Below are 19057 nucleotides of genomic sequence, written 5' to 3' on the forward strand. Positions count from 1 at the left end.
TCAATTTTGTTCGATCCTCGGACAACGGGGACCGCGTTTATTACCTTTCATCGATGTCACCTGCTGCGGGCCATAATTCCTCGCGCACGAGAACGACGGCTTCGACGACCTCGACCTTCGACTTTCGACCGTGGACACGCGCGACAGATCAACGGTCGTAGAACGGCAGTGATCAGAGATCGTTTCCGAGAGATCGAAGCGCGGGGGTGACGTCGCCGCGCGATGCACCGTCGCGGATGCACGTGGTTTCGCAAGAGCGAATCTCGGGGTCATAACAAAACGACGACCTCGCCGGCCAGCCGCACGGCCATCTTGCCACTCTTATCACTCTTCCCTCTCGCCCTCACCCTCTTTCCCTCCGCCTCTCTTTCGCGCTTTCACCCCTTTCTCCTTCCATCCCTTTTGAGGGACCGACGCGGATACCGACGGATACCGACGGACACCGTCGCATCAGTTAGGTGTTAGGTAATCGATATTTTGCCCTCTTCGCGGATATCGGTAATGAAACCACCCCGCTTACCCATTTTCACGTGGAACTTTAATTAACCAGGAGATGGAGAGATCAAACTCGTTAAAGAAGTGTGGAGAACTCGTCTTTTGTTTGTCCGTTAAAGTAAATCACGCGTGGTTCCGAAAATTAATTTTTATTAATTTAAAATTAATGTTCATCAATCTAATGTCACATGTCGCTTTCAATTACCTTTAAAAAAAATGGAGATACCCACCGTCAGTGGGGTTGCGAAAATTTGGCAACTCGCCGTTGCCCCCGGCTGATAAATCGAGCTTGTGGAGGTTCGTAGGGGAGTGTACCATTCACGGAGGGATGTTTTGATGTCCGTCGGTAAAGCCGTATAAAGATATATATATACGAAGAAACGCGCAGGGTCGCAGAAATGAGACCGACTCGTCGTCGGTAAAAGAACCAGTGTATGGTATAAAACGGGGGTAAACAACCCCTGAAGAAAGAGAGAATAAGGGCTGATGGAACCGTTCCAGAATCCACCGCAGGATCCGTCACGTATCATTGCCAATTCCCCCTAGATGGGGTGGAGATTAGTTCGCGAGAGGAGAATGTAGAAGAATATACACCTTTGCGCTCCAATTTGATAAGATTTGTAAAACTATAATTTATATATCAGCCTAGACGTAATAAAATAAATCTTGCATTTATTAATTTTTTTATCACGTCGTTTCGTCGTTTCGTGTGCGCGTTGAGCATATATATATTTTTCCAATCTAGAAATATCAATATGTTCGCTCTCACCTTGTCTTCAGCTTCGTCCGCCCTGCCCTCCGCCTCCAACACCCGCTGCTCGAGCTCCGAGAGCTGAAACAAAAAGCAGGATCGTTTTAGCGATACGTCACTTCACGCAAGATTGATGGCGTTTTGCGAGATAGACAATCTCGGCCTTTAACCGTGATTCTATCCGACTCCGTCAAACGTTGAACGCCGCATGGTAATTTTCACGATTGACTCTTCTTTCTATGCTATTGTACGCAATTGTTGTTGCTTATTCTGTCATTTTGGTAGTAGCGGTTTCTTTTAGTTTCAATAAAAAGTCACTTGTGCGTAGATTTGATTAGATTTATTCGCTTATATTGCCTGGCTTCCGACGTTATCAAGAGCGGGTGACAAGAACCTTCAATATCGCGTAAGAAACTCGATGTTCTTGAAGACGAAGAAAGTTCAAGTAGTTTGATGTCTAATTTCGCGAGGGAAAGTTTCGTCAAACTTGGCTAAATCCACAGACGAGGAGTACTACCGACTCGATGACAGTTTAATGGATACGGCAAAGATAAACCGGACCGAAGAACCGGCTCGATCTAACCGAGATTGATACCCGCGTATAAAGTGACAATTTCGCGCGAAAATCTTATCAGGATTTCAGCGACGTTTCAGCGACTCGCGATTTTAATTGTATTGATAAGTCCTCCGATCAATTTCGAATCGATCTTTCATCGATAATCAAGTCTGGAAATTTCAGTTGGACTTACTTCGTCTTGGAACTTCTAAAACTTCCAAAATTGCAAAAATATAAAGTTGTCAGTGTTAAAAAAATTATTAAAACGCGGAAGTTCGTGAAGCTTTATGGAGATCCTTTTAAACAAAATCACCCTGATATCGCTATATTGTTGATGATTTTTTATGCTTTTTAAAAAGTCTTTTGAACGAGAGAGAGAGAGAGAGAGATTCTGGTTAAATTTAAAAACTTCAATATTGCTTTCTATCTTAGATCTGCAATCTTCTCGTTTGAAAGACGTGGTTTTTGCGCGGTAGTTTGTCCCGTGATATCACCGAGTAACGAATGATCGTCAGAGCTCCGCCACAATAAGAGCAGTCGGCGAATATAAAGAATCCGTGGTTCCTCCTCGCTCGGGCGAATAGGGCGGCCGTGTAGCGCGATCTCGTCTTTTTCGAGGAAGATGGATCGGCGAGAGCGGAAAGAGAAAGGGGGAAAAGAGACGCGAGTTGCAGCGCGAGGCGAGAAGCGGAGGGAACCAGGATCTCATCAGGGTGAGCGCAGTTAGCAGCATCTGGCGTCGGGAGGGAAAAGAAAAAAGGCAAAGGGCTGCGAGGGAACAGAGAGTGAGTAGCGGAGGGGGCCCGCGCGAAGAGAGAAAGCGTAGAAACGTAACGTTCCTCCTAATGCGGAGGGGAAGAAAACGCGCGCACTTTCTCGGCGTGTTACACACTCTCGACACACGCTGCTGCCAGAGAGGGAAATTCCGCGACGTTAAGGCAGGTGGATGACGGGAGAACGACTGGTACATTAGCCGCAGGGAGGGATGCGCCACCGGGACCTCTCAAACTGTCGTCAGTGCGTAAATTTCGCTTTTTGCGACGCCGAGATGACGCCGGAAGGTATCTGGCTGATCTAATCGGGCGAAATTTCGCATATGCGTTCCATCTGTATTCTACGGCTATATAATACATGGATCCTTGCCTCCATTTAACCCTTTAACTCATGATCCTTCAGAACTGCGATAAAATTTCCGTATACTTTTATGTCCAATAATATAACATGTTGCTGGAAAAAGTATCTACTTGAGGAAGAAACAATGATTGTAGCAATAACAATTTAGCCGCAGCGAAAGGGGTTCGCTCACGTGTTCGTCGGATATTCGGGGCTTCAGAGAAAGCATTTTTTTTTAGGGTGGAAAGGAAAGCAGCGAGTAACCTTTTTCTGTGGCTAGCAGGGTTTCTCCATAATTTGTCCAGGTCCACGCATAAAGCACGGAGGGTTGAAGTGAGGAGGAACGATAACACACCCTCTCGCGTTTCGATCGTCGGAAGATCGCGCGCGCCGAAACGTTGTCGTCGCGAGGATTGGCTCTCGTTAATGTTATCGGTGGCTCGCGTGACGCGAGACATAGAGGCCGGTACTTTCTTGAATTTCGTTCGCTTTGTGCGCGAAAAATTTATGGCCGGTTCCCGATGTAGTCGCGTGCGGCCAGGGAGAATCACGGAAAGTGCGGAGAAGGAAAGAGCGCTGAGTCGGAAAAGGAACGGCAATCCGGTTTGTTTCTTTTCCAGGGGTAAGAGAAAAAAAAAACTCACAAGAGCGGAAATTACTTCCGGTTACGTGATTTATATACTCCTCCCTTCCTCTCCCTTTCTCTCTTGATACGCTTCTGGATTGTTATTAAATACGGTTGCGGTGGTCGTCCTGTATGAAGTAGATAAGTTAAAAGTGATATGAACAGTTACGACGCATCTCAAATCCGGAAATTGGCTTTGCTATCGTTAAATTGTTTCCTGTTTCTTTTCATTTCCATGTTCACGTTTATTTGTTCTCAAGAGAATTGAGAACCACCACAAATAAATTTCTCAGCATCGCGATCAAATGAATTTTTCCACACTATATTTTGGATTTCAATGTAGAGCTCTTCAAGAACTTGAAGAATTAATCAAATTCTAAATTTTTTATTATAAAATTAATTAATATAATTAAATTATTGCAGGAAAATGATAATAATCAAATTATTCTATTAAATAAATCGAATAAAGATTTTAGAGGTAACGGAAAACGTTAAACGTCAGGATAATTAAACACGTGGAAATCTAGTTGTTTCGTTGTTTGCAACAACAGATGGAATCAATCACCACCTTTTCTGGTATTTTCTCGATCGATTCAATTTTCCTGCTTGTTACGGAAAGACCGTGCTCTCTGTATCGAATACTCCCTCGACTTGCTCGCGGTACGGGAGAAGAGTAATGGCCGGTGGAATTAGCTCGACGAAAACGAGAACGTATAACGGTTAGCACCTCGTGCGTTAGCGTTTCTTCTTCTGCGGTACCGCAGGGCGAGTGTGCACGACCCTTATTTATAACGAAATCCCGGGGTCGAGAAGCCGGGATCGCTCTCCCGTGCCTTGTATATTAAACTATGCCAGCCCCTAGGAAAGGGGTACGAACGTACGGACGGTTTCACAGGGGTCACGAGGGAAGGGAATTATTGTCGATATGGCGAAACCGAGATTCACCATTGATCCACATCTCGCGATATTAACCCTTATTATTTAGTCTTCCGTTAACATTATCGATAGATATTATGACGAACGAGTCGTCATAATATCGACGTATAATCATCCGAACGTTTTTGAAGCCATAATTCTGTAGCTATCACCGAATAATAGAAGATAATTTTATATTTTTTGAAGTAGGAGGCTCTGATAATGAATATTTTGTGAAAAAAAGTTAAAAAAAAAAAAAAAAAAACGGGTTAATTAAAAGCTCAGCGCGGTAGACGGTGCACAAATTATTTTTCTTTGTTGGCCTTACTTATACGTATCTTTTAGAGAGTATTACATATGTATAAATGTAAATGGTATAAATACGTCATACACATACGTGCAAAATATCAACCCTCATTTGGCAAATACATAACAAATAACAACATAAATATACTTTTACTTTACAAAAGAACACTCTATCAAGAGCAGATTTTCCAAATTTACTTTCTCGGGGTAACAATCTTATATTAACCGAATACGTGTCCGTGTTCTCCGCCGTAGACACTCCGGATGTTCGGAGAGGAACAAACCGGCCGAATCGTCCGGCCGAACTAATTCTCGTATCTTTTTATTATCGCGGTCGTAACGCCGCCGCCCGTCATCGTCACGTAACGTTGTCGCGAACGTTGGTACGATCGCAGTTATCGTTATTGCACCCGCCGGTGCATCCAGCCGCGAGTACGGGAACGCGCGCGCCTACGTGCCCAATTCCCACTGCAATCCGCGTAACTGCGACATTTATTCGCGGGACGACTGATGGAAGTGCCCGCCGGCCGGTACACGTGCCCTATGTACCAGGGTGGTAAGCGTCGCCCGCTATCGTCTGAATCATCGTTACGAAGAAGAGCACGAGATTTTTTCGCGTCGGCTTACAGCCGCCTTATACTCCTAGTTACGCGATGTAATCTTTGTCGTCAAACGTTCGCCAACATGGTTCATATGATAGGTCACGAGTTTTGCAAGTTTTTACGTGGTCTTGCGTCTAATATTGAACGCAACAATCGCTAGTTCCTCGTGGATTGTATGTTCCTAAAGAATGTGTGTATTTGCTCTGCTCCCCTCTCAGCGTAACCCACCTCTAACGTATCACCCTTTTCGCCGTAATATGATTTTAGAATCGTTTCATGATGCGTATCTAAAGTGGCCCCATTCAACGATATTTCAGCTAAGTGTTTATAAGCCTGGGGGATACGTACAGTCGTAAAAAGCCTGGAAACCACTGTCTTAGTGGAGACGCAAGTGGCGCAGGACTGGTTTTGATGTGTGCGGTAACGGGTATCCAAGTCGTACCACCCCACTGCTTTCTCTCGGCATTGATCAGAAAAGAAAGTTTGGGGGCTAGGGAAATAAATGGAAGGCATCCTGAACGAAACGACAAAATGATCAGAGAGTCTAATCAGGGCTGGATCTTTTATTAGGCCTCGTAGGTATGGTACCCACAGTCTATGAAGTATCTGAAGCTTATGAAAAAAAAACCGATGAGGAATGAAAAATCGAGACAAAGAAATAATCTGATTAAAACTAAAAAATGGAACTGCGCATCCACTGGACTCACCATATCTTGCATTTTAGAATAAGAGTAACTTAGGTCCAAAGAATGTTTGAGCAGGAAAACAAACTTTTCTTCAAACAAATAAAGAACGGAGAAAATAAGACAACGAAACAACGCAGTCGAAAAGCCAAAATTGTGTACCGATGTAATTAGAACTACGTCCGTTTCTCTCGGAACAGAAGTGTCCAAGTTGTACGAAGATCCAACCCTGAGTATGTGTAGTATAGCGACAAGCTGACACGGAGGTTACAGGAAAACGGAACGCGGGCAGAGGAGACGTTCGAGAAATCGCTTAGGGCCGAAGTGATGGCCCCGGCACGAGATAAAGAAAGAAGCTAGTGCCTTGTAAAGCTCGTAACCCAGATGCGTCCCGTGTGTTTTATTGCCCTTTTACGCTCCACGGCCTGTGGGGAGGAAGGGGGTGTGGCGGATAGCGGCCGTTCGCCGTCGTTTCTCGCCCGCGCACACACATACATATACGATCTTATACGGAAGCGCGAAATCGTGCCGTCGACGTTTTAGCTGTACGTCACCGGCGAAAAGTGCGGAAAAGTTCGCTGAAAGGTGCGGCAAACTTCCGCCGATCGCCACACCGAGACTCGTTGCTCGTCGCTAGCCGATCTGGTGGTAGGGCACGTTGAAGTTTTATCCAGCCGTCTAATAATGTATCGACACAATATAACATTAAAGTCAGCGCATATTATATAATAGAAACTCTCTTAATGTGTGTCTCCCTTCTGTTGCTAATATTCATAATGTTATTAATCAATAATCTGCACTATATACTCGCTTACTTCATATATTATAATCTCTTCTTCTTCTGAAGTATTGATTTTGATAAAGAAAATCAGTGGAATAACTTCCCGTCGAAGAGCGAAGTTATACACAAGTGATGTTGGTAGAGAGATTAGTGATCAGTCATACGCAAAAATTCGTTTCCCGAAGAAAACTTATACCTCGTGACGAAACATTCTCCTTTCCGGCGACACGTCCAATTACAACAAAAATATTGTCAACCTCTTTTTATTCCCTTCGTCTTCAAGGTACCGCGAGGAATCCACCCTGTCGACCCGACGTCAGTGTGCTTGACATTCAGGATTAATATTTTTCGGCCAGTCGCGGTAGGCGGCAAGAGGGTCGATAATACGCATCCTTGCCGCAAAAGCGGAAAGCCGCTTAGGCCAGCAACCGTGGCCGAAAAAGCTTTCTGCCAAGGGAAGGCTTACCCTCCTTACACCCTTACGTCCCCGTTGCGAAACGCGCGGATGTCTGTTTGGCGATAAAGCTCAGCGTCCCTTCCGCCTTCGGTACGTTTTCTTAGCCCCGGAAGCTTGCTCCCGTTAGAAAAGGATCAGTTTATGCCCGGCTGAATGTTATGAAATAGAAAAGGGAGATCAAAGATCGGAGATCTCAGATATAAGAATGCAATGAGATCACCCATAAATTTCAAAAGTGTTCGACGATGAAAGAACAAAAAAGAGCTCATCTTTATTTCAGTTATGTATAGAAATCTCGAATTAATATCGGTTTGCGATAAAATGTTATAAACAATGTAAAATGAATAACGTGTTGCTTAATTCAACGATTTCAGACTGCGCATTGTCTGAGAGCATTAGCAAGAAAGTCTTTCGTATTTTCGTTTTTTTTTTACCACGGCAAACCCGGCTCTTTCCGTCTAGCGCACCGATTGTACCTGCGGAATAATAAAATTAAAAAGAGACCGGGAGAATTGAGATTGGAGTCGCCGGGCTTGCGAGCCGAGACGCCCGAGACTTGTCGCTCAAGACTTCGCGCGCGCGCGTCCCCCAAGAAATACTAATTACAAAAGTAATTACAGCAGTAACAGTAGACACGATAAACGGCATTATCCCGCGCGACAAACGTAATTGCACGGTAACGGAAGGACAATTAACTGCTCCATTTTCGCGGGCAAACGGCGCGTTACCACACGTATATACGCGCACACGCGTGATCATACGTATACGTCGGGTACAAAAACACATATATACTCGTACACACACATACGCCATATACGCGACGTTATTTAAGCTTCAGCTTACGTTACCGCGCGACGCTTACCGGCGCATCCTGCTATGCAAATGCGTGTTGAATTATGCATTCCGTCCGCGAGTTATAGATACATTCCCGCGAGCGGAAAACGCGCGCGCCGAGTTATTATTCCGTAACCCTTCCGCTAGGGCCGCGTATCGCGAATTCATTTTGCATTATAATTCCCGAAAGATTGGAACCGGTGGACGGATACGGGGCCGCCGCGTCGGCTTAATATCGCGCCCGTTGCCCAGGGTGATCCCACATCCGCCGCGCACAACGCGCAATGCGGTTTGAAACTGCGGGGAAATTATAACCGGAGCTGTCTGCGCGATTTTTTGTCTCGTTCGGTGGTTTTTTCGGCCGTAAGCCGTTTAAAGTTCGGCCAATGAACCGATGATTCAGCGGCCGCGAACGACGATTTTCTGTCGCACTCGGCGTTATTACAAGAGAGCGAGCGGTAACGAGGGAGAGGAGATGCGTCGGATAAAAATGTCACGCCGTAAAACGTAAACGGTAGTAGCTTTCTGCCAGCTTTTTATTTGACATTTATTCGTGACACTTGGTGCATGACAGCAGTATGGACGGTATGGTATAAAATGTAGGCTCCACGCTAGGTTTTACATCTGACATTTGTTTCACGACACTTGTGCCTGACAGCGGAGAGCGGTAATATAAGCGATGAAGAATTTCTCTCAGATTGCATTACAATGAGAGAATGCTAGCGGGAGAATTAATGGAAATGCCATAAATGTTAAGTAAAGCACGGGCAACGAGATAAACGACATCCTATATTAATTCGAATTAGACACATTTAATTCAACTACGATTTAAATCCTCCGTTTAAATCCTTTTCAACAATTTAAATTACAAATCTTTCCAAGCGAGGAAAACTCGCTAAAAATTATTTCTTGTTTTTTTTTTTAAACAAATAAAACTTAAAAATTGACTTGAAAGAACTGAAATTTTTATTTAAAAAAATATTCGATTAAATATAGATAAGTATAAATTATATCAAACATTCCCTTTTTTAGTTCAATCTTTCATATTTTTTTTAGTAAACAATGTTAATTGAAGTAGAATGTTTTTTTTTCCGGTAGAAGGAAGACGTACAGATTTAATTGCTAGAAAAACTGATTACTTTACGCTTTCTCGCCGCTTTTTCGGACGATTCCGTCGAAGTGGCCATTAACGCGCTGCTAGAAAACTCGCTTTAACCCTACACGCGGCATATATATACACGAATATCCACGCGTGTGGCGAGGTGTGGATGCTCGCTAAGTGGCTCCATTCAGCGATGCCTGACGGAATACATTACAGGAATAAGCCGCAGTTACAAAACTCGCTCCCCAGCGAAATCTCTTTTGTTCGTGACTTTTCAGGAAATTCTTTCCTCTTAGGAGAAAAATTTCCCCGCGTTCAGATAGGCAAACATATGGGAAAACCATCGCTGGAGATTATACTTGATGTTCGCTATTCCTTAATCGGATTTTTATGAGACCACTATCCTTCTTAAGCTTCTTTCGGTATTCAAGGTAAAATATCTTGTTAACCAAGCCTGAGATTAAAATTCGTTCAGACGAAATATATTCGTACAAATTATATTTAAACGATTTACAAATTCTGATTGTTATTTTTACCTAAAAAATAATACGACTAAGAAAATTGACTTCTTCGACTTTTTGTTTAGTATATACTCGTAATCGAGTTGCGTATTATAAAAATTGGAGAAACAAACCGTGCTTATTCGCTCATCATGAAACCACTAATGCGAAATAAAAAAGAATTATGATTACGTTACCTTACGAAGCATCTCTTCGAGCGATTCCATGTCCAAGGCGGAGTTGTTGTTTTCGGTGTGTACGGGTTGCATCATTGGCAATTTATCAACTCCAGATGAGTCACTAGTCTCGATGAGAGAGTTGTACTCGCGGGCACTAATCAAAATCGTTCGGCTATGATTTCATCGAATGCCATAAATATCGACGCGGTCGAAACTTATCACCTCGTAATCACCATCATTTCTCACGTCACATTGTCCATCATAATCGAAACTGTGTTCCCAATAACTAACTGTCTATAGACGGACAGATATGTGGTAGATATGTTTGGATTCTGATACGAATTCAAATAATAAAAGTCAGAAAGTTATCACGTTTCCAGTCAGAGTTAAACACTGATTTAATCTGCACCATTGACAAATTTAAACTTATAAAAAATCCAATTTTGCCATTTCCTTTTTGCGTTTATTAAATATTCCTGACTAAAATAAAAAGTCTGATATTGTATTTTTGCTCTTATACAAGTTTAGTGAACATTCGGCAGAAAACCTTTGTCACATTATTGATTTTTGTTACACGTGCTTGTGTATTAGGTCGCCGTGTGAAACCGCGGTTTTCTGTGGGTTGCGGTAAGAAAGGTTTGAGAAACAGCGGATCAGAGAGCCGAAAAGGAGGACGCTGTAAAACGGGACGAAAAGGGAGGGTTAATCTTTCGGCGGGGGCGAGAGAGACCTGCCATATCGTCACACGGCGTCGTCATCGAGGACTGTCGAGAGCGTCGCTCTCTGCACGACTATTTTCGGACGTGGGGTATTTTTAAGCCTCGCTTTGGGAGTCCCGAAAGGCGCGATTTCCAGAAGAAAGAAACGCGCCGTTTCCTGCCACCGCCTGTCGCCTTTCACGATGCAGTTAGTCGGTGCAGCACTTCACGGACAATCGAGAAAGAAAATATGAAGGGGGAGGTGTGCGTGCGCGCGCGCGCGCGCGCGCGCGCGCGCGTTCTCACAGAGAATGTATACGTTCGTTTTCGACTAATTGAGACACAGGATAGACAGTAAAAATATATTTCAAACCCGACAAAGAGTTTTGTTCGAAGAATATTTTAAGCAATTTCCACGAGACGATAGAATGAGGTTCCCTTTCGTCCATCTCACGAGAAGGATACACATATAGATATAATAATAAATAAAATTAAAGATACATTGAACAAATATAATAATAAATAATAAATATTATATATACAACGAAATAATAAAAATAATTTGCTTCATCTCTCTTATATAAATTTATATTCTTATTTATATTTCATTACTTAAAATTGTACGTCTCTTTGGCTTACCGCAAAGTTTACCGTGGAAAATCTCGAAACGCGATATTTATTTTGTAAAAACGGAGATAAATTTTTCAATTCAGAATATTATATCTCCACGTTAATATCGAAGATAAATTTAGCACGAGATGAAAAAGGTACTTTTTCTCTGAACAAGCGATTTAATTATTGAGCGGCACCCAACCGCCGCGCCGACCGGATAATTATGGACGCGCGTAACTTTTTTTCACATTGATTTTTTTCACGTGCATCCCAACGCTGCTGGTCGGAATACAGCGGTCCTGTCGACTTCTAATTTTCGCGAGCCGCCGATAGAAGGGTCAATATTTATTCTCTCTCTCTCCCGATAATACCAATCACCGAGAGAGCGCGCGCGGTTCACTTTCGCCGCTCGTCCCTCGTTAAAGTTCGATTCGTTCCGGTATTTGGTAAGCAAATAGAGGCCGGATCACCGACGACAACCTGCCTGCCGCGCTAGCACGTTATAAAGAGCCGAAGAGTATCAAAGGATGAAAGTAGTTCACGCAGAAAGTTAGTTTCCGCAATTTCTCGCTGCTTGTTCGCTCGCGCGCGCGGTAGTTTTATTATTTTCCCCGCTCGAGATAAGCTCGCTCAATATTGACTTTAGCGACTGCACTGTCTGCAGATCGGCACCGGTTATTGTTATGTCAATAGTTAAACAAGTGAAATCACCATAAACCTAAGTGGAGTAGTCACGAATCGGTAATTTCCCGAACTTAGAAATGAAATAAAAAAATGCAATCGGATTGAAGAGCTTATACATTGGCAAAGAACATTCATCGACTTTTATTATTAGTTTCTCAATATTGTAGTATCAAAAAATCGATCGATCCTAAATTGACAAAGAAATCTGGCTTTAAAATCAAAAGGCAAGTTTCGGAACATCGCGTATCTCTCTGTCTATAGAAAAAGATAGATTGACGCAAAAAAAGATTGACAATTAAATAAATAAAGCTTCACTTAAACTCTTTGGAAAATACACCCCTCAATTAAAATGCGAAACTCGGAGAGAGTGCGAACGCGCTATAGATGCTATTATAGACGAACCTTTCAAGTGCTTCCTAGCGCGTTGACGCGAGTCGAACGACATATGATTTCGATCCACCGAGATTTTTGTTCCATTCATGAGCGTCCGTGTCTCGTCGCTCGTCCCTTTAGTGACATTCGTTTGAACTCTCTAACCAGCGAAACCCACGCGAAACAGCGCGCACACTCGCTCTATATATCCCGATAGCCCCATGATCAAAGCTTAATTGAAAAAGAGGAGGCCGATCCTGAATGTGCTAGCGACTGATACTATCTGGAATAGATACCGCTTTTATCTCTCTTGTAAGCGGATATATAGGTTAGCCCTTTGATCAAAGGGCGAAAGGGCCACGTAATTTTTCGGGGGAAAAATTAAGAAGCATTTTGTACGACACGAAGCCGGCAATTAACGGAACAGTCGGTTATAATAATAGCTTAAGCTGAAAAGTGCACTCAGAATTTTAGAATAAATTCCAAAGACGTTACGTATTACTCAAAAATAATAATTAATTTCCTGTCCTCAAAAATAATAATTTAATACAATTTTCCAGATATAAATTGAAATTGTATTCTTATAATTGCGTTCTTCATCAAATAAATGCCAAAGTTTTAAACTTTAAAAATTATATTGTTATGTGTTGAAAATTACTTAAAAGAAACAAAGGAAACGTTTAATGAATAAAAGCAAAAAATATATATATTGCCTCCACAACAGTATTTTCTTTAATTTCTAAGATTGTAAATTTAGATGAAAAATTATGACAAAGATTCGGATTCTGCGTAAAAAACGAAACACGTAGTTTTAATTATTTCGTCGTAAACATTCCTAAAATTCGATCTAATTCTGAGATCTTTAATTTCTTCGTTTGCCCTTATTCCCCGGATTTATATCGCCGACGTTTAAAAAGGGGGAGATTTATTCCAGTCGGGAAATTAAATTTCTTTAAGAACGATAAGAAAATACAAAACAAGTAAAAACACGAAATAAAAGGTATAACATTGGATTAATGATGTAAAGGAGATATTATTACAGGAATAAGGGTACGATAAGTGAAAGCGATGACATACAAAGATTGCGAAGAAATTTTCGTGAGTTACGAACCGTTCTTACAACACCTTACGTTAAAGCGAACGGATTTTGATCCCAGAATTAATTGTGTAACAAGTTCTAAAAGTAATTGCACGCGCAACTAGGACAAACTTTTGATTAATTGCAGTACAATGCGGCATTCTACAGCTTTCTACGGGGAGCGCGCCAGAATAAACGAGTGGAAATTTTAATAAGACGGATCGACAAAAAAGTCAACCAAAGTCACCATTTATTACAGTCTCTTTCAAGTTTCAGTACGACATCTTTTTGTGTAATTATGTTCAGAAGTAATGCTCCCGAATTAATATTAAGGTAAAGCTTATTTCGAACCAAAAGAGAATACATTTTTGTTATAATATTTCATATTTCTTTTTAATATCTATATTTTAATATCTATAATATTTGTTTTCATATTATATAATATTTATTATTATTAATATAATATTCACGATTATCAATTTACTTTCTGAGAGACTTACTTATTTCGTGAAAACGTATTTATTTCAAATTAAAAGTTCAATATTTTTACTGAAGAAAAATCAATTCTGAATCAAATAATCTATCATTATAACTTTACTTGTTTATTATGGGATTTTCCACCGTATACCTTGCCGGGGCTGAAACTAAAAGTTACTCCATAACTTACTCCTTTCGACTAAGCGCATAATGTATTCCAGTTTCTAGCGAATTATTTATAATAGTTTAACAAATCCTTCGTGCACAATCTTTCCTCAAGAAAGATTCGATAAGACGTCAACTTTCATAAAAATTAAAAAGAATCAGCAATATAATTCTCGGGTAATACCACCGTTAGAAATATTGTAGCGTGAAACAACTGTGTTCGTGCGTCGTAAATCGCTATCGTATTTGCATTCCGATTGAGAAAGATACGCGCGGGCTTTCCTTGCGCGTGCATTATAGATGCACTTACTGAAGCGAAAACGTACCTTTGTAAAGTTCTTTTATAATATCTTTTATTACTGTAACTTTTATTCCGGTAAGATATAATTAAATAAAGAATTTAGAGTAACTACGACATAATAATAATTATACTTACAAAATACTTTTTAAAATGATAGCTATAGTATATATAAGTCGTCACATATAAAATTACCAAAAGTATATCTCATAATTTATCATTTACCTGTGTTCATATAATTTCATATTTATGATTATTAATTAGTACTCTGCTTCTGATAACGCGGAATGTTTAAAAAGCGACCAAATTGCTAAATTCGTTAAAGAACATCGTGGTATTAAAATTAATTAATTTAACTCGAGAATAGCCTGTATATACTTCATGAGTAAATTGAACGAAGTTATCGTGACTGAAAGGTCTCTTTTGATTTCTCGTTTCGTTCGACGTGATTTAGTAGCTAATTGACATCGCCTTGGTAGAAAGAAGCTACTAATTGCTTTAACACCGCTGTTCAAACGTAACCACTGGAAACGATGTTTGCTCATAATACGACAAAGAAAGATAATTTCTCGTCTTTATGATTTTTGTATATGATAACAAAAGATATAAAAGTGACGATAATATACGTTGCAATTGAGATTTTTATCTATAGTGTGAAACGCATTTGACGCCCTTTAAATGAATTATTGTCATTTACCATTATGTCTTTTAGAATTTGACTTTCAAAATTAAATACACCGGTTACACGATAATCGTATTGATCGCACGATTTAATATACGACTGTTAGCTTGTTTCAAAATTCATTTAACAATACACCAATTCTTGCGATCAATTGCGACACATGCTCACAATGCTTTATCTGAATATAGTGCTTCAATCCGATTACGCTTGTTGGTAACAGTAACAGAAAAAAAAAATAAACGGATGTAGTATAACAAAGTAAAATAATGTGATATTTGATTCGGAAAAAATTCGGTATATCAAGTTGATTAAATCATCAACAGAGAAGAGCAATATAAACCTATAATCTGAGATACAATAATTTGAATATTCCAACAAGAACAAAAATAGTTTCCAGGATTTTTTACATTCGTCGAGATTTACATTTCCGCGCTCTCGGAAAATCGCAAAAATCGCTGGAAAAAAATCGCGGTGCATATTTACAAATGTGCTCCAGAATTCAAAAGTACTCTATCTGTCTCTCTCCCCCTCCGCTGCCCTGCGTCACCCTTTCCGCCACTTCAGATGTCAGTCAGGTATCGACACACAGGGTTTGACTGCCGTTCACGCAGAAACCGATTCGATTGTCCCCGAATTACGTACCCCTTTGTCCCTCATACGCGCCCACTTATCCCCCTCCGATAATTTACATCGTAAATCACACCACGAGGGCGAGATCGTCCCGTCAAACGCGACGCTGACGCGGATCAATGTGATGCGGGATCGCGGAATTACGGATCCCGCGTGTATCCCGCGAGGGAGGAAGATCGGGAGGACGTAGCGCTCCGATCGCGTTTCACGGACCACTGAGGGGAAGTCACGTCCGTCGCGGTGGCAGCGGCGATGTCGGAGTCGGAGTTGCGTCGGGCGCATACGTCACATGCGCGCCTTGCGCGCAACGCGGCGAGGCGCGGCGCGGCGCGACGCGACGCGACGCGACGCCGCCGCGTCGGTCGTCCTCGTCGACACGATAGCGAATGGCACTGTATATACTCTCGTAGAAGGATGCGACGTGAGTACTCGTAAAGCGCCAAATCCGAGAGAGGTCTCGGATTATACGAGCCGGCTTATTCGACTCGCAAACTACTGGATAAATTCGGAATTATCAAGCTCGCGCGCGAGACTCTCGCGTTAAGTTCTGCTTTAAAGTTACGTAGTCTCGTTAAACAGAGGCAAAAATTCGTCACCGGATGGATTAAAGCACGATGAATCAACGATGACTGTTCAAATTAATAAAAATTACCTTTAAGCCGCGCTTCCCGATTAACGCGACTCCAAAGTACTTCGAATACGCCGAAACTTTTGCGTCGCTTTTCACGAACGTTTTGCAATATTCATATAAATGATGTTACAACGGGTAGAACAAAGGAACAAATTTTATTCTGACGCGATGATTTATGTCCACGCAAATTCGTCCCCTCCCAATAATACGATTCCGTGTATCTCCGCCGCACACTCCGTGTATCTTTATTGCTGTCGTGCCATCTCGCCGATCCAAGACGTGTACCCATGCCGCCGGAAGTATCCATTAGACGAGAAGGAACTTAACAGTCTACGTTCGTGTCAACGGTAGTCGCCGTTGGTTACGTGATATTACAAGTACAACGTTGCAATGCATTTGTGATAAGAAGCTTCGTATGCGAATCACCGTGTAATAATGTACATTTCGCCGATAATCTCGAGAGAGAGAGAGAGAGTTCCTTTTAATATTTAGCGGGGTAGACTATCATATATAGGAAAACGTGACTACCGAAAATAACTCATCGCGCAGCGCGTGCTCTTAGCTTGATTAATCGATTCCATCTAAATGAATTAACCCGGCATAGCATCGTTACGTATAGGTGCCATTTGCGGACGGTAGTTATGTCGAGAATTTTAGTGAAATTCCTAGTGACCGTAATAATTTCTAGGGGCCTTATCGTATTATCGCGATAACCTACGCCACGAGTTTGAGAAAGTTCTTCATATACAATGCGCCTTCGAGCTAATCCAATAACGTACGCGACGCCCTGGATCCGCAAAATGTCCCCCTCAACTATAGAGAAAGAGATCTAAATTCTATATTCGAACTAAAATTAAATAGAGATATCTACTATAACAGACATCAAATATCGAAAATCAAGTGATCTGCGAGGGTTTAGCTTTATGAGAATATGAATAAGTAACGGTAAGTAATAATGTCGTTTAATTGTTGAATTATGTAACGCGTTTGACGACGAGCAATTAAGCTCCTAAATAATGAATAAATTAGCTATGATCGATAAAATTAAGCTTTACATTATAACATCATCTCTACATGAAATTTCTCTAATTAGTTTAATTTTTCATTAGTTCAAATATATGAGGTTTTTTTAACTGTTATTTTTTCGGTTCAATGTTTAGTACACTAGATACTATATAGCACAGAAGCTATAGATATAGCATCGCTGTAAAAGCAGACAAAGATTCCCTTCGGTTTCTTAAAGTTCGCTTAAGTGAATTTTGGTTTAGAAATAGCGATAAAGAACTCTCAGAAGATCTTCTTTCGACAAGACGAGAAGGCGAGGCACATCGCCATCGCTCACAAACAAAATCAATATTTAATTTTACGGACTTTTATCCGTGGTCGAAACTGCAAGAGAAGGAAGCAGGGAAGAAAGGTGAAATAGAGACAGGAGAGGGAAGCGGGGAATCTTTAAAACTCGATAAGGTTCGAGAAAATCGAGGTCGTTGGAGCCCTTTCCGAATCGGAAACGATCTATTCACGCGCGCATTTACAAATACGCACGACTACCCTCGGTGTGTACTTTAAACAACATTTTCTCGCGAATGTATCCGACGTTCTATTCTCTGTCTCGCAAATAAAAATACTTGCCGATTGGATAACGTTACACAAAGGATGACTGCTGAGAAATGTTTATCTATGCACGTTATATTAATAAAACTTAATAACTCTAATCTTAAAAATCTATGATAATAATAAAATAAAATTAAAAAAATTGATTTTAGAAAATACTTTAAATTACAAGAATTTCTTAATTAATTAACTTTGGGCGCGCTACTCTTTAAGGTTATGCAAAATACATAAGTAACTCATTAATTTATCACATTAATCTTTGGGTTAAAAGTTTAAAAATTAACTTTTACCCGACTTTAACCCGACATAACCTGTCAAACCGTTAAACTCTAACTTATTTGAATACCCTAATGTTAACTTAACTAAACCAATAGAGCTAAAATAATAAAATGTTATTTAACTCAAGGCACGAGTTTAAATTTCATCCTTTAACAGTGTATAACTGCTAATAATGGCAGTTCACAATTAGTTTCTATATTCTAACTATCCTCGAACTTATTACGTTATATATGTTATAGTTTAATTATTTTGAGCGAGATCTTCTATCAAAGTGGATATTAAAATCTCGGAGAGATCAAGCTGATTCATTTTCAAGATATGCTTGATTATGTTTGCCGTCGTCGCCACAGAAATGGGAAGCCGAAGTGACTCCATAACATTAGCTCGTCCTACCAAATGCAAATTTAATGAGGCAGAAAAGATCCCACTTTCTTATCAAGACTACCTTTTACCTCGGTGGCTTCATAATTACGTTAGACTGTTATTTGAATTTTGCGTTATTCTATAATTAAGATTTCGATTATGCAACATAATTTATGGCTAATTGGATATAACAGCGGCGGAAATTATTCTGCTAACGCTCTTGTAACATTATCTTGAAATAAACGCGAAATCAGAACGGTAGAAAGGGACGGTTGCGGCATCACTCGCATGTAAAATAATAGCATTACAACCAGAGTAGAAATTCGCGATTAGACGTATTCGAATTCAGTTTGGCGATCCCGGGAGGATTTCCCGGCATCTGATGCGGCGCGTGCCGAATAAAGTACGAGCAAACCCGACCAATGACACATCATTCGTCTCTATACTAATCTGAGTAAAAGAGATTAGATATACGACCGCAGCCATTAATTCAACGCGGAGATGCCGTATACCTCTCTCTTCAAATGTCCAAATCTTTTTTACATTATATTTTCCCACTGTCTGCTAAGAACGCG

The 19057-nt window shown here is 41.0% G+C and overlaps 1 protein-coding gene across 10 annotated transcripts in view; it reads right to left on the bottom strand.

Moving 5' to 3' along the window:
• LOC139817429 (uncharacterized protein CG43867) overlaps window positions 1–19057 on the bottom strand; it is a 61300-nt gene that overhangs the window by 17872 nt on the left and 24371 nt on the right. For 5 of the 10 annotated variants that reach the window (XM_071785526.1, XM_071785541.1, XM_071785517.1 and 2 more), the window contains exon 3: window positions 1265–1327. In XM_071785526.1, coding sequence (XP_071641627.1) covers window positions 1265–1327 — 63 coding nt within the window. Of the gene's footprint in view, window positions 1–1264; window positions 1328–9917; window positions 10350–15448; window positions 15811–19057 lie in introns of those variants that run through there. The other 5 variants (XM_071785595.1, XM_071785586.1, XM_071785578.1 and 2 more) reach the window with 5 other exon arrangements.

The sequence above is a fragment of the Temnothorax longispinosus genome, chromosome 1, assembly GCF_030848805.1.
Source record: "Temnothorax longispinosus isolate EJ_2023e chromosome 1, Tlon_JGU_v1, whole genome shotgun sequence".
In the NCBI taxonomy this organism is placed as follows: domain Eukaryota; kingdom Metazoa; phylum Arthropoda; class Insecta; order Hymenoptera; family Formicidae; genus Temnothorax; species Temnothorax longispinosus.